The sequence below is a fragment of the Myotis brandtii genome, unplaced genomic scaffold (assembly GCF_000412655.1).
Source record: "Myotis brandtii unplaced genomic scaffold, ASM41265v1 scaffold827, whole genome shotgun sequence".
NCBI classification, from domain to species: Eukaryota; Metazoa; Chordata; class Mammalia; order Chiroptera; family Vespertilionidae; genus Myotis; species Myotis brandtii.
The window spans coordinates 755,134-773,190 of record NW_005371360.1 but is presented as its reverse complement, the minus strand read 5'-3'; the positions used below and the strand labels follow the sequence as shown (position 1 = coordinate 773,190).

The 18,057-nt window shown below is 59.2% G+C and overlaps 2 protein-coding genes across 4 annotated transcripts in view; both read left to right on the top strand.

The window, feature by feature from the left end:
• Positions 1 to 14,689, top strand: part of DUS3L (dihydrouridine synthase 3-like) — a 15,047-nt gene extending 358 nt beyond the window's left edge. The window contains exons 2-14 of one of the 3 annotated variants that reach the window (XM_014531884.1): positions 9,475 to 9,651; positions 10,561 to 10,849; positions 11,099 to 11,611; positions 11,968 to 12,009; positions 12,178 to 12,330; positions 12,621 to 12,737; positions 12,944 to 13,009; positions 13,078 to 13,188; positions 13,412 to 13,508; positions 13,637 to 13,712; positions 14,063 to 14,251; positions 14,325 to 14,453; positions 14,548 to 14,689. In XM_014531884.1, the coding sequence (XP_014387370.1) occupies positions 9,542 to 9,651; positions 10,561 to 10,849; positions 11,099 to 11,611; positions 11,968 to 12,009; positions 12,178 to 12,330; positions 12,621 to 12,737; positions 12,944 to 13,009; positions 13,078 to 13,188; positions 13,412 to 13,508; positions 13,637 to 13,712; positions 14,063 to 14,251; positions 14,325 to 14,453; positions 14,548 to 14,620 (1,965 nt within the window). In that variant the 5' untranslated portion in view covers positions 9,475 to 9,541 and the 3' untranslated portion in view covers positions 14,621 to 14,689. Of the gene's footprint in view, positions 1 to 8,821; positions 9,652 to 10,560; positions 10,850 to 11,098; positions 11,612 to 11,967; positions 12,010 to 12,177; positions 12,331 to 12,620; positions 12,738 to 12,943; positions 13,010 to 13,077; positions 13,189 to 13,330; positions 13,509 to 13,636; positions 13,713 to 14,062; positions 14,252 to 14,324; positions 14,454 to 14,547 lie in introns of those variants that run through there. The other 2 variants (XM_005884389.2, XM_014531885.1) reach the window with 2 other exon arrangements.
• An 89-nt stretch (positions 14,690 to 14,778) lies between these two features.
• Positions 14,779 to 16,906, top strand: PRR22 (proline rich 22). The gene is given in 4 exon segments (XM_005884391.2): positions 14,779 to 15,365; positions 15,451 to 15,513; positions 15,818 to 16,863; positions 16,865 to 16,906. Coding segments are annotated over 4 exon segments (1,281 nt in total). The 5' UTR covers positions 14,779 to 15,235.
• Positions 16,907 to 18,057: the final 1,151 nt, after the last annotated feature.

The window sequence follows — 18,057 nt, the reverse complement described above, 5'->3', positions numbered from 1 at the left end:
ACGGAGAAACACCCCTGCAGCCCCGCCCTGGCCCCCAGCGCTCAGGCTCCTCCCCGCGCCGTCCGGGCCGGCACCTGCGTTCTTAGGCCCCGGTGCTCGGCTTCTCACTGCTGGTTTCTTGGGTCCTCCTCTCTCTGGCCCAGGTCGCCTGCATCCCTCCGATCCCAGCTGCCGGGTTTATGAGTTTGGGCTCTCGTAGGACCCCACCCCCCATCCCCAACACACACACACACACACACACACACACACACACGGGGGCATTTGGCCAGCCTCACCCATTGTACACGAGTTTAAGCGAGTTTGGGGCGGCTGGGTGTGTGCACAGCGCGTGCGTCCGGCGCGGCGCAAGTGCAAGCGGGATGTAGGCGGGAGTGTGACTCGGTGAGGCATGAGAGTGAGCGTGCTGCGGGCCGCCGGCCGCCGGTCCCGTCCAGAATGGAAAGTGCAGCATCTGTGGGGTTGGTTTGTCCAAAGGACCAGACGCGTGGTGAGCAGCATCCAAGTGTCCTTCACTATTAGCGTTGCCACCCACACACTCAGGAGGGCAGGGCAGGGCACTGTTGGCCATTCGCACAGAGATTCCCCAAACCTTTGTTCCAGGCAGGGTCACGCCCACCGCCATGCCCATTCTCACACCTGAACGCCATCCTTACACACACAGCGGTCACAGCCACCGACACCCTCCCATGTGGACATGCGCTGATGCTCACATTCACACAGGTATCCTTACTTCACTCCCGTTGGGACACACACGAAGCTCACACTGGCCCAGCACGTGCACACACACACAGTTCCCCATAGAGACACAGACACACATGACATTCATACTCTTATCATCACACCACTGGCCTCCAGAGTAGCTGCAGGGGGCAGAGCAGGGTTGCCGGAGCACATCGCGCACACTTGGCATATTGTTGCACACTCCCATGCTGCCAGGCGCTGGCACACACGCTAGCGCACACAGAGCTCACAGGAAAACCCGAGACACTCAGGTGCCACCTAAGCACAGGCTGCCTACCCCACAGCCGCACACACAGAGGAAGCGCGGAGATGCCGGCGCGTGTGCACATACTGGGTCAGTTTGGGAGGCACCGCTTCCCTGCACACACAGCGCCCTGCCAGGAACCCACCCCACCCCTCCAGCCACATTAAGCTGTCACCAGCTGCCCCCAGCCACCTCCTGCTCACCCCACACCGCCTCTGTCCCCTCCCCACTGAGGTGGGGGGCCCTGGGGGAGGGGCGTGCAGGCACATGGAGAGCAGGACATGCACATGTGCCTACCATGTGGACGCTCATAAAATGGTTGCCCTGGCAACAGCAACTTGAAAGACTTGGTTCTTCCTCTGGGGTAGGCGGAACGGAAGACAGGAGGTGGGGACACCAGGATCCCCACCCACCTTCCACCAGGGGCATGTGTCGCACTCAAGGATGCACACACTGATACAAACACATGTGGAGGACACCCCATCACATTCACACCCCCAGAGACCCAGCTCTGTTCACGGCCAGCCCCACGTGGTCACATGAGACACCAGTGTGACACCCTCACACACCAGTGTGTCACTTCACACAACCCAGCACCCCAGCCACTCTGTCACCAACTCACACACGCACACTTTTTAACCCCTGGACACAGACACCTCGTCACACTAGCTGACTCAGTGTAGCTGGACCGGGGTGCATGAAGGCACCTCTGCCCTGGAGCCCTCACCCCCCTCAAAGGAGCTCTCTGGGCCTGGCTGCCTGGGAGGCCAGGGGGACTCGGAGGCTGGTCCTATGAGCAGGAAACACGGGTATTTACAATGCTTATTCTTAAACCTTCCTTGTCCCATACTGGGGACCCTGCGAGGCGGAGTGGGTGGGACTGAGCTTTGACCCTCCTACACTAACAGTGAAGCCAGGGGTCAGGACTGTGGCCTCCTCAGGGCACAGATACACAGAGACTGAGGCTTGGCCAGGAGCAGGGAGCACCCATGGCACCTGGCCCCTGTGGCTAGTTTGAGCCGGCTGCCCCCAGGGTCAAAGCTAAGGCCGGCGTGGGACAGTGCTGGGGCCCTGGAACTGACGCCTTCACCTGCCTGAGGTATTTGCCCAGGAATTAGTTCTGCTCCTTCCCAGGCTCCTGGGATTCTCCCCCAGGTACCCCAGGCAACACTTTTCCCTCCCCAGCCTGCTCCGTGCCCACCTGGCAGTTTTGAAACTCAAGGATCAGAGAGGTCAAGATGTTGGCCCAAGGTCACTCAGTAAGGAAGAGGCTCAAACCTGGGGATGGATGACTCTAGAACATCCAGTCACTGCCTCCAGCCACTCCTCCACCAGTGTCTGCACGGGTTGGCCCCCTGCCCTCCCTGGGCAGTCACTGCTCCCAAGGGGAGTGTTCTGTTCAAGGGTGGAGGCCTAGGCAGAGGTTGTGGGAGTCTGGCGGCCGCTGGCCAAGACTCGGACTTGGCTGGTGGAGAAGTTTCCATCTTAGCGTCAGGAGCTGGTCCAGGCCCCAAAGGCCCAGGACTGTACCTCAGGACCCCCAGGGACCAGCCCTTCGGGGGTGGAGGTGGCCCGGTGCCCTCTGTGCCCTCCTCCCTCCAGTTGTCCCCAGCTGGAGCGTTAGCCATCTCCACACGCTAAGCATTGCCCCATCCCCCACGTGCAGACGACCAGGTTTGTTTTGTGCCCAGCACAGGCCCTCGGTGATGGGTAGTGTCACTTTCCAAGAGGCTCCCCAAAACTAGGCTCAGGCCTCTTTTGTGGCAACGCCATCCTCGCCCTCAGCTAAATGGTGCTGAGAGGGGAAGAAAGGCCTCAGTGCACCGACTGGGGACAGAGCTGGGTGTGCACACCCAGCCGGGGTCAGAGCAAGGGTGCCAGGGGCCAGAGGAGGTGAGGCCTTTGAGGCTTGTGAGCGGCAGGAAGGAGCCGGTTCCAAGGCGAGGATGGGAAAAGCAGGGATGGTGGCAGTCCCCACAGGGCCATTTACAGCCACAGGTCGTAGGTCAAGAGTCCTGCCCCTGGAGGCTCTGGGTCGGCAAGGTGGGAAAGCCATCAGGGTGGCCGGAGGGAGCCGGGTGGGGGCCGGGCCTGAGGTCGTGTGGGCACTGCAGGGCGGGGCTGGAGTGAGAAGCTTTCTAGGCCACAGAGGCACAGACCTTCCCCCTCAAAAGCCATAAATGTGTACAGTCGCACACAGAAAGACATACAGTAAACACACAGACACACCCCAAAGTACCTCATACTCAGCAACGGCAGCTGCAAATATATATATACAGCATCACACACACACACACAAATTCAAAAGGCACAAATGTGCTGCACCATTAACCCCTCAGACACACACAAAAGCCACAAATGTGTACACGGTCACACATACAGAGGACACACATGCACTCAGACACATAAACATGCTCACAGGCACACACACAGATACCCCCAAAGTCATTCATACTCAGCAGTCACAGCTGTAAATGTGTCTACACCATCAGCCTCCCCCCACACACACTCAGACACACACAGCAGCCCCAGCAGCACATCCACCCTGGCATCTGGCTCTCGGTCACCCGCCTGCCCTGCTGTCTCATGTCCTTGGCCCCAGGCTGCCCTAATCCCGGTCTCGTGTCCTGAAGCCAGAAGATAAGGGGCAGCTGCAGCCCCAGATAAAGAAGGCGCAGCCACAAATCCGGGGCAGCCGCAGCAGAGGTGGGCACCAAGCCCAGCCGCACCTGCCTCGCTGCTGGCAACCCCATCTGGCCTGGCAGAAAGGGACAGGATGGACTACAGGGCAAGGGGGAGACAGAGGAGCGGGGTGAGGGGAGGGGGGAGAGACAGAGAGATGCAGAGAGAGACCCACAGAGAAATAACGAAATGTGAAGAGAGATGAGACAAACATGGAGGGAAAGAGAAATGCAGAGAAAGGAAGAAAAGAGACTGAGGGACACACAACGAAATACCAAAGGAGGATCAAAAAAATTGGGACAGTAACAGGAGGAATAATAGAGGTAGGCAGAGAGAGCGCTAGGGACTTGAGAGGAGTGCCCGTTGCCTTGCCCTGGCCCCACACTAACCCCTCCTGGGTGCCTCATTCTCTTCCCCCCCACCTCCTTCTTGCTTTGGAGAATGACCCAAGCCTGGTTCACCTTCCTCAATGTCCCCACACTCTCCAGGGTGACACCTGGGAAGGCCTCAGCCCCCTGCCACAACCTCAGTGAAGGTGGGACCCCTCGAGCAGGTCCTACCCCGTGTCTGTTTCCCAGCCATGGTAAGATGTATTCACTCAGGAAGTGCTAATTGAGCACCTGCTGTGAGCCAGGCCCTGTGTTGGGTGCCAGGGTCACAGAGTGACCGAGGTAGACCCAACTTCCTTACTCTCTCGGCTCACAGTCCAGTAGGGAAGTGGCCAGGTAGCCTCCAGAGTAATCAGAACGGTGATGGGGGACACTCAGGCAGCTGCAGAGCCTGTAAGCCTGTAAGGGATGCTGCGCCCTCGCTGCCCCTCGAGCAGGGGGCCATCAGAGAGGCTTCCAGAGGAAAAAGCGGTGAGAAAACCCTATATAATAATATGCTAAGTGTCTGGTCGACCGGTCGACCATTGAACCAATCAAAGCTGATATGCTAAGGCCGCTCAACTGCTCGCTATGATGCGCACTGACCACCAGGGGGCAGACAGTTGACCGGTTGACCAGTCGCTATGACGTGCACTGACCACCAGGGGGCAGACACTCCCACCCAGCTAAATGGTGCTGAGAGGGGAAGAAAGGCCTCAGTGCACCGACTGGGGACAGAGCTGGGTGTGCACACCCAGCCGGGGTCAGAGCAAGGGTGCCAGGGGCCAGAGGAGGTGAGGCCTTTGAGGCTTGTGAGCGGCAGGAAGGAGCCGGTTCCAAGGCGAGGATGGGAAAAGCAGGGATGGTGGCAGTCCCCACAGGGCCATTTACAGCCACAGGTCGTAGGTCAAGAGTCCTGCCCCTGGAGGCTCTGGGTCGGCAAGGTGGGAAAGCCATCAGGGTGGCCGGAGGGAGCCGGGTGGGGGCCGGGCCTGAGGTCGTGTGGGCACTGCAGGGCGGGGCTGGAGTGAGAAGCTTTCTAGGCCACAGAGGCACAGACCTTCCCCCTCAAAAGCCATAAATGTGTACAGTCGCACACAGAAAGACATACAGTAAACACACAGACACACCCCAAAGTACCTCATACTCAGCAACGGCAGCTGCAAATATATATATACAGCATCACACACACACACACAAATTCAAAAGGCACAAATGTGCTGCACCATTAACCCCTCACACACACACAAAAGCCACAAATGTGTACACGGTCACACATACAGAGGACACACATGCACTCAGACACATAAACATGCTCACAGGCACACACACAGATACCCCCAAAGTCATTCATACTCAGCAGTCACAGCTGTAAATGTGTCTACACCATCAGCCTCCCCCCACACACACTCAGACACACACAGCAGCCCCAGCAGCACATCCACCCTGGCATCTGGCTCTCGGTCACCCGCCTGCCCTGCTGTCTCATGTCCTTGGCCCCGGGCTGCCCTAATCCCGGTCTCGTGTCCTGAAGCCAGAAGATAAGGGGCAGCTGCAGCCCCAGATAAAGAAGGCGCAGCCACAAATCCGGGGCAGCCACAGCAGAGGTGGGCACCAAGCCCAGCCGCACCTGCCTCGCTGCTGGCAACCCCATCTGGCCTGGCAGAAAGGGACAGGATGGACTACAGGGCAAGGGGGAGACAGAGGAGCGGGGTGAGGGGAGGGGGGAGAGACAGAGAGATGCAGAGAGAGACCCACAGAGAAATAACGAAATGTGAAGAGAGATGAGACAAACATGGAGGGAAAGAGAAATGCAGAGAAAGGAAGAAAAGAGACTGAGGGACACACAACGAAATACCAAAGGAGGATCAAAAAAATTGGGACAGTAACAGGAGGAATAATAGAGGTAGGCAGAGAGAGCGCTAGGGACTTGAGAGGAGTGCCCGTTGCCTTGCCCTGGCCCCACACTAACCCCTCCTGGGTGCCTCATTCTCTTCCCCCCCACCTCCTTCTTGCTTTGGAGAATGACCCAAGCCTGGTTCACCTTCCTCAATGTCCCCACACTCTCCAGGGTGACACCTGGGAAGGCCTCAGCCCCCTGCCACAACCTCAGTGAAGGTGGGACCCCTCGAGCAGGTCCTACCCCATGTCTGTTTCCCAGCCATGGTAAGATGTATTCACTGAGGAAGTGCTAATTGAGCACCTGCTGTGAGCCAGGCCCTGTGTTGGGTGCCAGGGTCACAGAGTGACCGAGGTAGACCCAACTTCCTTACTCTCTCGGCTCACAGTCCAGTAGGGAAGTGGCCAGGTAGCCTCCAGAGTAATCAGAACGGTGATGGGGGACACTCAGGCAGCTGCAGAGCCTGTAAGCCTGTAAGGGATGCTGCGCCCTCGCTGCCCCTCGAGCAGGGGGCCATCAGAGAGGCTTCCAGAGGAAAAAGCGGTGAGAAAACCCTATATAATAATATGCTAAGTGTCTGGTCGACCGGTCGACCATTGAACCAATCAAAGCTATGCTGCTAAGGCCGCTCAACTGCTCGCTATGATGCGCACTGACCACCAGGGGGCAGACAGTTGACCGGTTGACCAGTCGCTATGACGTGCACTGACCACCAGGGGGCAGACACTCCGACCGGTAGGTTAGCTTGCTGCTGGAATCCGGCTGATCAGGACTGAGCAAGATGGGCTAGACACGCCCTGGAGCCCTCCTGTGGTCGGTTCCCAGCTGGCCAACCTCCCACGACTCTCCCTGGCCCTGATGGTGCACCAGTGGGGTCCCTCAGCCTGGCTTGCGCCCTCTGGCAATCTGGGACCCCTTGGGGGATGTTGGAGAGCTGGTTTTGACCTGATCCCACAGAGGGAGTGCCACTCAGCCAACAGCCGGGCTCAAGGCTGGCAAGCGCAGCAACAGTGGCGGGAGCCTCTCCCACCTCCACGGCAGTGCTAAGAATGTCTGACTTTGGCCCACTCCCCCTGGGAACAGGCCTACACCATCAGTTGGACATCCCCCGAGGTCTCCTGGACTGTGAGAGGGCGCAGGCCAGGCTGAGGCCCCCCCACCTACTGAGTGCACGAATTTTGTGCACCGGGCCTCTAGTGTGAGTATAATGAGCAAGGTGACTAGGAGCAGGGAATGGACTTCCTGGAAGAGCATATACAAAGACTAGGAGGTAAGACTGGCTCATGGGAAGTCTGAAATGAACTTGGTGCTTGAGTTTAGGGAGTGAGGTCATAAGGGATGAAGCTGGGGAAGGCAGCAGAGGCTGGGTCATGTAGGAACTTGGGGGCCATGGTCAGATATGTATTAGAAAGTGCTGTGGGTTCTGGCCAGGTAGCTCAGTTGGTTAGAGCATTGTCCCAATATGCCAAGGTTGAGGGTTCGATTTCTGGTCAGGGCACATATAAGAAGCAACCAATGGCCCAACCATTGTGGCTCAGTGGTTGAGCATCAACCTATGGACCAGGAGGTCACGGGTTCGATTCCCGGTCAGGGCACATGCCCGGGTTGTGGGCTCTATCACTAGTGCAAGAGGCAGCTGATCAGTGATTCGCTCTCATCATTGATGTTTCTCTCTCTCTCTCTCCCCCTCTCTGAAAGCAAAAAAAAACATTAAAAAGAAAAAAAGCAACCAATGAATGCATAAATAAGTGGAACAACAAATTGATGTTTCTCTCTCTCTATATATATATATCTAAAATCAATGAAGAAAAATAAAAAGAAAGAGCTGTGGGAGGATAAGGCTGTTGGGGCAGGATGAGAAGACATTGATGCCTGGAATGGGAGAGGAGATGGACTGGAGAGACACTGGAGGAAAAGCTGGCAGGAAGCTCTGGGCGGAGAGAGGCAGTAGCGGAGGCTCAGGACAGTGGTCCCGAGCCAGGGACCACTGCAGCCTGTGAGTTCAGGTAGAGTCAGAATAAATTCCAGTCACTCCCACTCACAGTCAGAGAGAATAAGGGAGTTAATGCATGAAAAGGGCACACAGTAAATGCTCAGTAATGGTTTAGCTGCTGGTAAAAAAAAGTAATGTTATATTGTTAAACAGTATAAGTAATAATGGGTAATTAATATTATGTCATTAATATTAATGTCATGGTTATCAATGGCCAGTCCACAGCCCCCCTCCTACAGGAAACCTTCCTGACCCCACACAGAGTGGCCAGAGCACCTTAGGGCAGAGCCATGGAACCCTGGGAAAGCTCTCCTTGGAGGCCATATTCCTGCGGTCCTGCGCTATGGGTCTGTCTCCCCAGACTGGTCATGGGTGCCTGTGGGAGGACAGGGGGAGACGACTGGTAGAACCTCAGGCCCCTTGGGAAGGAATGAGCTCCCTCCCTGGAGGTGGGCAAGAGATCTCCCAAGGACTGCGGAAGTTCCTTCCAGTTTTAGATTCCTCGACTCCAGTTTTATTCCGATTGTCCTACAGAGGGCAGCCGAGGCCAGTGATGGAAGACGAACTGCTCCCCTGCCCACTTCCATTTCCTCCCAGTTCTTGCAAAGCTAGTTCGGAGCCTGTTGTGGCCTCGGGCAAATCCTTTTTCAGTGAACCTAGGACCTAGGTCCCCATCTTCTCCATTTGTTGAGCAGGGTGCACACTCCCTGCGTCACGTCCCTCCCAGGGAAAGCTTTGTCGAGTTTTGCAACGAAATGCAAGGGAATCGAAGGGATTGGTCGTTCCCACCCGGCACTGGGTTCACGTAATTCAGGGCAAATAACAGAAATAAAGAAATAAGAACAGTAGTCATTAACATTTATTGACTGTTATTTATTAAATTCTTGCCTTCTAAAAGAGATGTTTTTATCAGCCCCATTTTTCTGATGAGGAGATGGAGGCACAGAGAAATTAAACAACGAAGTCCCCAGCTGGTAAGTGGAAGGGCTGGGATTCGACCCTCGCAGGCAGGGTCCAGAGAGCCCAGCACCAAACCTCCGCCAGAAACAGGGCGCTTTAGGCGGGCACAACAGGGCACGGGGGTGGGGTGGGGTGGAGGGGGGCTGTCACAAACAGTGGCTGATTCTGCCTCCCTGCTGACAGCCCTTCCACTTCTCTCGGGGTAAAAGCCAAGTCCTCCCAGGAGGCCGCGAGGCCCGGCACGACCCCTCCCTGCCCTCCCTCCTCCCCGTCGCCACCTCGCTCACTCAGGTCCAGCCACATGGGGCTTGCCGTTTCTCCAACACCCCAGGCGGGGTCCGACCTCAGGGCTTTGCACTGGCTGTTCCCTCCACCTGAAACACTTTTTTAAAAACCCGGCAAGAACACAAAACACTTCTGTGGCCAGACTGCTGTCCGCGGGAGGGCAGCTTGCGAGCCCCTCGAGGACACTGAACATTTCCCACGTGCTACCAGAGGCCCCACCCCCACGCACGCCCCGCCCCCATTACGTCGACGTGCGTACAATGGCGTCTCTTGGAGCGACCCGGGCATGCGCACTTCTCAGCACGAGCGGCCCGGACACACGCGCGACCCGGAAGGCCTCGCTACACTCCAAAGAGAGAAGGGGGCGGATGGCGGAGGGTGCGGCGGAGGCCGCGGCGGAGGCCCCAGCAGAGAGTGGTGGCGGTGGCGACTTAGGAGCCGGCGCGCTGGAACGAGGAGTGGCGCCCATTAAATCTCGGTGAGTTGCCGGGACTGAGAGAAAACCTCACGGGGCCTTCCGGGACCCGTAGGGCGGCTCGAGTGGTGCATGCCGGGAGAGGGGCAGCCCTGGGCGGGAAGTTCGCAGGCTTCTTCAGTCCGGGCTGTTCCTCCGCGGCCGTACCTGAGATAGAACACGTTGGAGGCTGTCACACTAAGGACGCCTCGGGGCGTGCTAAGGTGGGCGGGGTTTGAGGCGGGGGCCGCAATGCAGGCTGGGGACTGTAGTTCCAGCGCTTGTCGGGACTAGCGCATGTGCACCTCCAGTCAGCCGTACTTAAGCTGAGTTTTTTCTTTTTTAAAATATATTTTTATTAATTTCAGAGAGGAAGGGAGAGGGAGAGATAGAAACATCGATGATGAGAATCATCGTTCGGCTGCCTCCTGCGTGCCCCCTATTGGGGATCGAGCCCACACCCCCCCCACCGGCACTCGAACTGCGACCTCCTGGTTCATAGGTCCACGCTCAACCCCTGGGCCACCCGGGCTGGGCGTGAGATTTCTGTCTTAAGAGATTCGCGGGGCAGGCTGGGGCCTGTAGGGCTGAAAGGTGTGCTGGGAAGTGTGGCGGCTGTGGTCCCGTTGTAAGGCATGCTGGGACATGTAGTTTCTTTTAAGCCTAACGTGGCCTAGGACGTTCATGCCTGATACTGTACTTGGCTTAACATTCCGGGCTGGGAGAACGCCGAGACAAAATAGGGCGTTCCTGTAGCCTTGAGGTGCTCCCAGGCTGGCAAATGTCCAGTTTTAAATAGTGAGTTCCCATCAGCAGAGCATGGAAGCAGAGACGAATGTCCTCAGCCCGTTTCCCCAGTTTTCATTGAGTGGAACTCTGGCGGGTGGGGGGCTCCCTCAACGAGCCCTCCTTTTCCTCCTCCTCCGGTGGCAGATACCTCACCACCAAGGAGCAGTTCCATGAATTCCTGGAAGCTGGAGGGCGGGAGAAGCCCAGCCAGGAAACCGCGGGAGGAAACCATTATGACTGTGACCTGTCTGAGCCTGAGGCCAAGCGGATCCGACTGGAGGATGGACAGCCAGGAGAGGGCGCCACGGAGGAGGCAGCTGAGCACCTCGAGCAGCCTCAGACTCAGAAGAGAGCTCGGGGTCAGAACAAGGCCCGGCCTCACATAAAACCCTCCCACTATGACAAGAACAGGCTCTGTCCCTCCATTGTGCAGGTTAGTGTCATTGTCACTATCAAGTCCCGGAAGCCTTCAGTTGGAGCCTCTCTGCCCCCCATTCAGTCCTCATGATGTTGTAATGTAAAAAGCATTATTGTTCCCATTTCCCAGATAAAGAAACTGAGGCACAGTGAGGTTACTGACTAGCCCAATGACACACAGCCAGGAGGGGAAGGATCTTTGATTCAAAGCTTGGCTACCCCCGCCTCTCCCTGTCCTCTTTCACTGCCTCCCTCTTCCCTGCAGGAATCAGCTGCAAAGTGTTTTTTTGGTGATCGCTGTCGTTTCCTACACGATGTGAGTTGCTACCTGGAGACCAAGCCGGCTGACCTGGGCCCCCGCTGTGTACTATTCGAGAACTATGGCAGGTGCCCCTATGGTGTGACCTGCCGCTTTGCTGGGGCCCATCTGGGGCCTGAGGGCCAGAATCTGGTGCGGGAGGAGGTGGTCCCAGCCCCTCCCGTCCGCAACGGCTTGGACAAAGCTCTGCAGCAGCAGCTGCGAAAGCGCAAGATCCATTTCGAGCGTGCCGAGCAGGCCCTGCACCAGCTTGGCAAGGGCCACCTACCAAGCCCCACCCCTTCTGCCACTGTCCCTGAGGTCCCAGGGGCTGAGAGTGCCCCAGGGCAGGACAACTGTGATACCCAGCAGGCCCCCCTGGCGCCCTGCACTGGTACCCCTCCCAGCAGCCCCATGCAGACCTGCGGGCCCCTGACGGATGAGGACATAGTCAGGCTTCGGTCTTGTGAGAAGAGGCAGGTATGTGTCACAGGCTTCCTGTTGAGGACACTAGCAATGGGGAGCAGAAAGAGCTGGACACACCTCCCAGCCCCAGAGAGTCAGGGCTGAAGCAGAGGGAGGCAGTGGGGAAGGCTTCATGGAAGAGGGGGCATTGGGACTGGGGTTTTGATAGTTGACTAGAAATTATCCAGAAGAGAGTATGGAGAAAAGACCATTTCTCATTGATGGATTGGTTGATATATGCAGAGATTAAGAGGAAAAAGGGTGCTAGGCCAGTGGGGCAAAGCTCAGCATGTTCTAGATTGTGGGGAGGAGGGAGGCCTCAAAATCCAGATTGGAGGGTGGAGCCTCAGTGGTGTTTTCTTTCCTTCCAGCTCGACATCAGTGGCAAACTGTACCTGGCCCCCCTCACCACGGTAGGACCCACGTGGGTGGGCTGGGTGGTGGCAGTGTGGTCACTCCAACAGTGCCCAGTGCCTGCCAGTCTTGTGCATTCCTGTTGACACTAGCAGTGGAGTGGGGGCAGGAGTTTGGGGTCCCTGCTTGTCACACCCTTACCTGTTTGTGTCCCCCACTGCCACCAGTGTGGGAACCTGCCTTTCCGGCGAATCTGTAAGCGCTACGGGGCTGACGTGACGTGTGGGGAGATGGCTGTTTGCACCAACCTGCTGCAAGGCCAGACGTCCGAGTGGGCCCTGCTCAAACGCCACCCGTGCGAGGACATCTTTGGTGTCCAGGTTGGTGCTGCCACAAGGGAGGGAGAAAGAGAGGGAGAAGGGGCTTTCAACTGCCAAGATCTGGAGCAAGGTGTCACTTCCCAGATCCTCTCGCCTCGGCCGTGGGCCGGGGGCGCCAGCCTGATGCATCTCCAAGGGCTAATGCCTGGGGAGGGGGCCGGGCCAGCCTGATGCATCTCCAAGGGCTAATGCCTGGGGATGGGGCCGGGGTGGGGCCGGCGTGGGGCCAGGCAGGGATGGTCTGAACTGGCCCTGGCCCCTCACCTCCTTTGCTCCAACACCTGCCGTAGCTGGAGGGTGCTTTCCCGGACACTATGACCAAGTGCGCAGAGCTGCTGAACCGCACCATCGAGGTGGATTTCGTGGACATCAACGTTGGCTGCCCCATCGACCTTGTGTACAAGAAGGTAGCGACCATTCAGCCCTGGATTCCCAGAGTGGGCAGATTGTAGATAGGGTGGGGGTCAGGGAGCTGGCCTCATCCTGCCTCAGTCTCTGGGAACCTACGGGGGTCCCTGTGCCTCAGTTTCCGTTTTCACAGCAAGGACAGTGAGGGGTGTTGGGTCCGGCTTGGGTCTTGCCCTCCATTGCTCCAGCCGCCTGTCTCTCCCAGGGTGGGGGCTGCGCCCTCATGAACCGCTCGGCCAAGTTTCAGCAGATTGTGCGTGGCATGGACCAGGTATGCCGAGATGTCCCCACCTTCCCCCGCCCAGCTCTGCGCCCTGCTGACCGCACTCATCCCCACAGGTGCTGGATGTGCCGCTGACAGTGAAGATCCGCACGGGCGTCCAGGAGCGTGTGAACCTGGCACACAGGCTGCTGCCCAAGCTGCGGGACTGGGGGGCAGCCCTGGTCACGGTGGGTCTCGGGGTGCAGCGGGTATCAGGCCTCGGGGGCACTCCAGCTACCGCTTCTAATGGTCTCTCTCTTCTCCACCTTCCTTTTCATCTCGGATCTCCCTCCATGTCTCTGTCTGTCTGTCTGTCTCTGTCTGTCTCAGCCTGGGTTTCTCTCTCTCTCTCTCTCTCTCTCTCTCTCTGATGTCCTGCCTCCCCTCCCTGTGTGGCCACTCTTCCTCTAGCTGCATGGCCGCTCTCGGGAGCAGCGCTACACCAAGCTGGCCGACTGGCAGTACATCAAGCAGTGCGTGGCGGCGGCCAGCCCCATGCCCCTGTTCGGTGGGTCCCCAACTCTCACCTGAGACCCCTCCCTGCCCCAGTGGGGGCTGCTGGGCTGGCAAGAACTCCCCCGGAGCTGGCTTTCCTGCCTGTAGGCAGCTCCCTGAGGCCCTATCTCTGCCCCTCAGGAAACGGGGACATCTTATCCTATGAGGACGCTAACTGCGCCATGCAGACCGGTGTCACTGGAATCATGATTGCCCGGTAGGTGGGCCCGGGGCCTGGGGGTTATCTGGAGCTGCCCCTGGGCCCGGCCTGCAGCTCCGGGAGGGTGAGTGTGTGTCTGAGCTTTGTCCCATTTGTCACAGTGCCTCAGCCCAACGGCTTGGCCTCCTGGTCCATTTATCCCCAGCGGGTGGCTGTCTGTGCAGAGAGATGGCAGGCCTGCAGCTGGCCGGGGCCGGAGGGACTAGAAATTTCTGCAGCTGTTGGCTTGGGGTGCGGGTTGGGACTCTTGGGCTTCAAGGCTTCTGGAACAGCTGGAGAGTCTGTCTGCAGAGCTGGAGGGACAGGGACTGTGGGTTTGGGGCCTCTGACCACTCCCCGCCCCGCAGTGGTGCCCTGCTCAAGCCATGGCTGTTCACGGAGATCAAGGAGCAGCGACACTGGGACATCTCCTCATCCGAGCGCCTGGACATCTTGCGGGACTTCACGAACTACGGCCTGGAACACTGGGGCTCGGACACGCAGGGCGTGGAGAAGACCCGCCGCTTCCTCCTCGAATGGCTCTCCTTCCTGTGCAGGTGGGTGTGGGGCCGCTGCGGGGCGGGTGTTGGTGAGGCCAGCCTGGCCCACCCTGTCCCCACCTGCCTGCAGGTATGTGCCTGTGGGTCTGCTGGAGCGGCTCCCACAGAGGATCAACGAGCGGCCCCCCTACTACCTGGGCCGAGACTACCTGGAAACGCTCATGGCCAGCCAGAGGGCCACCGACTGGATCCGCATTAGGTGCCTGGGATCGAGGAGCCGGGGGAGGGGGTGCACGTCCTGGGTTGGGGGGGTGTGGCCCAGGCCTGACCCTGCCCTCCGCCTGCCCTCACAGTGAGATGCTGCTGGGACCTGTGCCACCCAATTTCGTCTTCGTGCCAAAACACAAGGCCAATGCATACAAGTAGCTGCAGGGGTGGGAGGGCCTCGGAGGCGCCGTGGCGAGTGAGAAGATAATAAACTTCATTCTTTTAAAACTCGGGCCTTTCTGTGACCCCGAGGCTGCCCCTTCCCACCCCTGGGAGCTCTCCCTGGACACCTGTCCATCCCTGTCCCTGACAGCTCCCTTCTTCCTCCCTCCCTCATTCACCAAAGTCGCCCGGCAGGCCACTGCTGATGCCCAGAGAGGCCTTGAACATAAAGAAGCCGCTGGGGCTTCTGGGGGGAACCATGAAGGGGGACCTTTGGCCTGTGGGGGTGTGGATCAGGGTGGGCTGCCTGGAGGAAGGGGCCTCAGAGCTATTAGATTGGCATTGCTGGTAAAGGCAGAAGGCAGTGTACTAGGCCCAGGATCTGCCCCACACCGTGACACCTGTCTGTGGCTGCCTTGGTTTTCCCTTCTATCCCTGTCCACCCTCCCCCACCTCCAATACCCGGAATCCTGACCAGCGGGCTGGAACCTGCTGCCCGGAGTAACCAGGCAAACAGAACTCCGCACGACCTCTGAGCCTGTTCTCTGGGTGGGCTGCCTGTGCTCCCACCTGCCACCCTCTGGGCCTGCCCAGGCTGGGCCCCCACCCCCCATGCAGCACCCGAAGCCCTTCTACACTCCTGCAGCCCCCCAAGAAGATTTCAGCCCTCGGGGCCTGGATGGCACCGAGGGGCCAGGCAGCCAGCCCACTCCTGCCTGCACAGAGCCTCTCCCCACTGTGGGTACGCGTCAGGGAGCAGCGGGGTTGGGGGGGGGGCTCTGCCCACCAGCTTCAGGACCCCACTGCCAGCCTGCCTTTGTTCACAGGTTCCTCCAACTTGTATCACCCCCCAAACCTGGAGAAAGAGGTGTTTCCAGGCCCTCCAGCAGGTACTGGCCTCCTCCCAACCCTGACTGCACCCGGGAGTGGGTTGGGGGAGGCAGGGCCATCTTGCCTCCACCATGGCCTCCGAGGCTCCTCGAAGCAAGACTCATGCCCTTGTTTTCCAAAAGGGCTCCCGGACCACGGTCTGTGCCCCGTCTAGACAAGGCCTATTGCTCATGGCCCTGACGGGTCCCTCAAGCCCAGGCTCATGTCCACAGGCCCCCGGGTTCAGGGCCCCCATCTCATTCTCCCTCCCCTGCAGGCGGGTTGTAGCCCTGCCCTCTCAGGGCCACCCTCCTGGGCCCGCAGGTTTCCAGATGGCGCCCTGCGGCTGCTTCTTTGACCCCCGCATTTACCGAATCGAGTGGGCCACCACCGACTTTGGCCAGTCGTCCCTGTACAAGCTGGCAGCGGCGGGTGGTGGGGTGCCAGCTGGGGGCCCCAATTCACCCAGCACCTACCTCCTAGAGTCCCAGCACTACCTCAAGGCCCCGGTGCCGCCTCCACCATACCCCCATTTCCAGCCAGTGCCCGGGGGCCCCCAGTACCTCCTGCCCTACTTCCCCCCTGAGGGGCCCGGGCCTGAGACCCTGGGCTTTATGGGGGATGGGGGAGCCCCCGCCTTCGTGGAGCTGCCCCCGCCCCTGCTCAAGGAAGGCCTGGTGCCCCTGCCCCCGCCGCTGCCCAAGGAAAACAAGCTGCCGCCTGTCGTCATCGCACTGCCTGCTGAGGCCACGCTGCCCCCCGGGGGCTATGGCCACCTCAAGGGTCGCCTGAGCCAGTTCCTCATGCCTGGGGAGTCCCCAGCCTTCCCTGCTAAGGAGCTGCAGGGCGGTGGCACTGGGCCGGGCCTGCTGTACCCCCCAGGCCCGGGGGGCCCCAAGGCAGCCCCATTGGAGGCGGGAGAGACCAGGTCCCCCGAGGCTGCCAGGGCCTTCGTCCTGCCTGAGAAGGTGCTGCTGGAAGACGCCATGAAGCTCTTCGACTGCCTGCCAGGGGGTGCCGAGCCCGAGGTGTCCCTGCGCAAGGCCCCGGGGCCAGCCCTGCCCGACAGCGGGGGCGGTGGGGATGACTCCTCCAGCGACATCCGCTCGCTGCACCTGCCGGATGAGCTGCTGTCCTTCGACTACAGCGTGCCCGAGATCCTGGACACTGTGTCCAACGTGGACTACTTTTTCAACTTCAAGGCGCTCGACGAGGAGCCACCACCCTGCCCAGGGCCCCCCGCCATCACCATTGCAGCCCCTGTGCTTCGGGCCGAGCCCCCCAGCAAGAGAAAGTCTGGTGCCTCAGCCACCAAAAAGGGGAGACAAGGAGGCAAGAGTAAGCAGGCCATGGGCCTGGCCAGCGCCCCATCCCCCGGGACCCAGGCAGGACCTGGGAGCCACCCCCCATTAAAGCGGATTTGATCTCAGCCCAATGTCTGCTCAGTGGCGATGGGGGCAGTAGGCCAGGGGCGGACGTGGAGGGCTTGCCTCTCACCTGCTCTAATGCCCAATGGCCCCAAACCAGGAGGGGAGGCCCTGCAGGACCCCGCGCCTCCTGGGCTTCCAGACTTCCAGACTGAGCGAGGAGCCCTGGGCTCGGGATTCTAAATCCCTTCTGTCCGGGCCCTGGAGAAAGAAGGGGGCTTTGCCACCCAGACGCCTGCGCTGTGAGGATTCCTCACTCCGAGTTTGGTGAGGAAAGTCAAGGCTGCCCAGAGACGGGCAGGAACCTTCCTGGAGGGAGACACAGCAAGCAGGGTGGGCCCCAGCCCTGCCCTCTGCTGTCCCCTTGTGCCATAGTCAGTGGAGGGGACGTTTGAGGGGGTTTCAGCTGGGCTCCGCCTCAGCCCACCTCCCAAGGGGTGGGTGAGAGGCTGGGGAGGGGCCATGTTGCCTGTGAGGGACCCTGTGCTGGTCCAGGCAGACGTGGAGGCAAGTGCTGGGTGGAGGTGAAGGCACCTGGTGGCCTGAGGGTGGCGGCTGGGCAGGCAGGTGGGAGGTGGAACCCCAAAACAAGCCATCTGTGATGGGGACCAGCAGAGTGCACCCGGGTGACAGACCAGGGTGGGCAAGTCTGTCCCAGGAAGGGCATCCAGCCAGGCCTCGTATGCTGTGTGCCCCCTTGGGTCCCACTCAGAGATCCTCTATCCCAAGCAGCAGGCACGGGAGAGCCCGGAGTTCGGGTGTCCGTATCTCACCCCTGCTCCTTCCCACCCTGTCTCCTCCTCGGGCCCATGGAGCTCCTCTTCCCCTTGCCTGCTCCAGGCTCTCCTCAGCCTTTCCGGGGGCAGCTGCAGCCACAGCCTCTGAAACCCTCAAGGTGAGCCTGAAGGGGCCAACTTGGTTTCCCAGGTAACATATAAGGCAAGCATGTCAAACGCAAAGGCTAACACGGGCCAATAAACAAGCTGTAAGTGTATGTGGGCCACGAAAAAACAAAAGCTTCAACTTTCATAGAAACATAGGTTTATTTCGATAAAGACATGCTGAATACAAAGGGCTGAAATAAATGAGTCATCATTAACAAAATAATAGAACATTTTAATAAAAATTAATATTTTT